Source organism: Ammodytes marinus (genome assembly GCF_949987685.1).
Source record: "Ammodytes marinus genome assembly, chromosome: 21".
NCBI classification, from domain to species: domain Eukaryota; kingdom Metazoa; phylum Chordata; class Actinopteri; order Uranoscopiformes; family Ammodytidae; genus Ammodytes; species Ammodytes marinus.
The window spans coordinates 24299034-24301533 of NC_137225.1; the positions used below are offsets into that span (position 1 = coordinate 24299034).

Sequence of the window (2500 nt, forward strand, 5' to 3'; positions counted from 1 at the left end):
TGGGTTTTCGTCACAGGCGATAACCTCCGGTGCCATCCAGTATGGTGTCCCGATAAACGTGTTCCTCCGTCCCACAGTCCGGTCCAACTGAGCACTCACACCAAAGTCCACTAAACACACACACACACACACACACACACACACACACACACACACACACACACACACACACACACACACACACACACACACACACACACACACACACATGCAATATTAATATACATTGATGCATCATGTAACACTTTTCTTGTGTGTGTGTGTGTGTGTGTGTGTGTGTGTGTGTGTGTGTGTGTGCGCGCGTGCGTGTGTGTGTGCTTGTGTGTGTCTGTGTGTGCGTGCGTGCCTGTCTGTCTGTCTGTCTGTCTGTCTGTCTGTCTGTCTGTCTGTCTGTGTGTGTGCGTGTGCGTGTGTGTGTGTGTGTGTGTGTTCCTGTGTGTGTGTGTGTGTGTCTGTCTGTCTGTCTGTCTGTCTGTCTGTCTGTCTGTCTGTCTGTCTGTCTGTCTGTCTGTCTGTCTGTCTGTCTGTCTGTGTGTGTGTGTGTGTGTGTGTGTGTGTGTGTGTGTGTGTGTGTGTGTGTGTGTGCTCTCACCCAGTTTAACCTCTGCGTTCTCAGTCAGCAGCACGTTTTGGCCCTTGATGTCTCTGTGGATGACTTTGTGCTGGTGTAGATGGGTCAGACCCTGGAGACAGAAATACAATACAGGTCTGTTTCAGTATAGAAAAGAAAATACTGCTGCAAACAACCAAGGTCTCCAATAAATAAAATACTAGATATTGATGATTTTTCATATTTATTTAAACATTTTGGAAAATACTGTAATACAAAAAGTTGTTGTTTTAATGTCAGTAATCAACTGGCAAAGTTTCATAATGATATCTATAGGTTAAAAAAATTCCCCATTAGCCCATCCCCATTCACCCCCATTCACTTAAACAGTGGTTCTGATTTGCTATGTCGGCCCGCTGTAGCTTTCCAGCAGCTTGTTGACAAGGTTGTCCACCCAGGTTGTGATCGTGGAAGGTCCTGGATGTCATTTTTGGTGAACAACCTTTTACAACGCTCCATGTCCATAAAATCACTTTGCCCCCTGGCTATTCCAAATTAAAGTGCAAGTTTCGCAACGCAGTCAAACCAAGCCTGTTTGGCATATTAACATCATCTTTGCGCTATTTAAAGCTGGGGTGGAGGATTTGCGGAGAAAATAGCAGTTGGGATAGAGATTCGAATCCAAATACCTCAACCGCTCCACTTGTTCTCTTTGGTCCCTCCCCTATGGTCCCTCCCTGACACCAACAACGTTGGTGCCAAAGTGAATGGACAGTCCCGACAGCCAATTAGAACAGAGAATCGGAGCCTCGCTCTGATTGGTCAAAGTGTACAGCTCATGTTAACTTTGACCAATCAGAAGTCACATACCCCAGCTTTAAGTCATAATTACGTATTGCGGTACAGTACGGCCTGTGTGCTTCGGTACGAATATGAATTCATGAATTTGTTACACCCCTACTATACATTGACATTTTAACAGATAAAAAGCATAACAACCATAATTAAATGTCCTTTTAAACATACAGTATCTCACAAAAGTGAGTACACCCCTAACATTTCTTCAAATATTTCATTATATCTTTCCATGCGACAACACTGAATAAATGACACTTTGATACAATGTCAAGTAGTCAGTGTACAGCTTGTATAACAGTGTAAATGTACTGTCCCCTCAAAATAACTCGACACACAGCCATTAATGTCTAAACTGCTGGCAACAAAAGTGAGTACACCCCTAAGAAAAAATGTCCAAATTGGGCCCAAAGTGTCAATATTTTGTTTTGCCACCATTATTTTCTAGCACTGCCTTAACCCTCTTGGGCATGTAGTTCACTAGAGCTTCACAGGTTGCAACTGGAACCCTTTTCTACCCATTCATGACGACATCAAGGAGCTAGTGGATATTAGAGACCTTGCGCTCCTCCATCTCTCGTTTGAGGATGCCCCAAAGATGCTCAATAGGGTTTAAGACTGGAGACATGCTTGGCCAGTCCATAACCTTTACCCTCAGCTTCTTTAGCAAGCCAGTGGTCGTTCGGAGGGGTGTTTGGGGTCGTTATCATGTTGCAGTACTGCCCTGCGGCCCAGTTTATGAAGGGAGGGGATCATGCTCTGCTTCAGTATGTCACAGTACATGTTAGAATTCAATGAACTGTAGATCCCCAGTGCTGACAGCACTCATGCAGCCCCAGACCATGACACTCCAACCACCATGCTTGACTCTAGGCAAGACACACTTGTCTTTGTACTCCTCACCTGGTTGCCGCTCCACACTCTTAACACCATCTGAACCAAATAAATGTATTTTGGTCTCATCAGACCACAGGACATGGTTGCAGTAATCCATGTCCGTAGTCTGTTTGTCTTCAGCAAACTTTTTGTGGGGTTTCTTGTGCATCATCTTTAGAATAGGCTTCCTTCTGGGACAACAGCCATGCAGACCAGTAT

General features: G+C 44.6%; 1 protein-coding gene across 1 annotated transcript in view; it reads right to left on the reverse strand.

Annotated features, from left to right (window-relative positions):
* tnikb (TRAF2 and NCK interacting kinase b) overlaps nt 1–2500 on the reverse strand; it is a 66617-nt gene that overhangs the window by 42260 nt on the left and 21857 nt on the right. Inside the window, 2 exon segments of the mRNA XM_080050214.1 lie at nt 1–110; nt 593–683. The exon segment at nt 1–110 is cut by the window's left edge and continues 21 nt beyond it. Coding sequence (XP_079906340.1) covers nt 1–110; nt 593–683 — 201 coding nt within the window.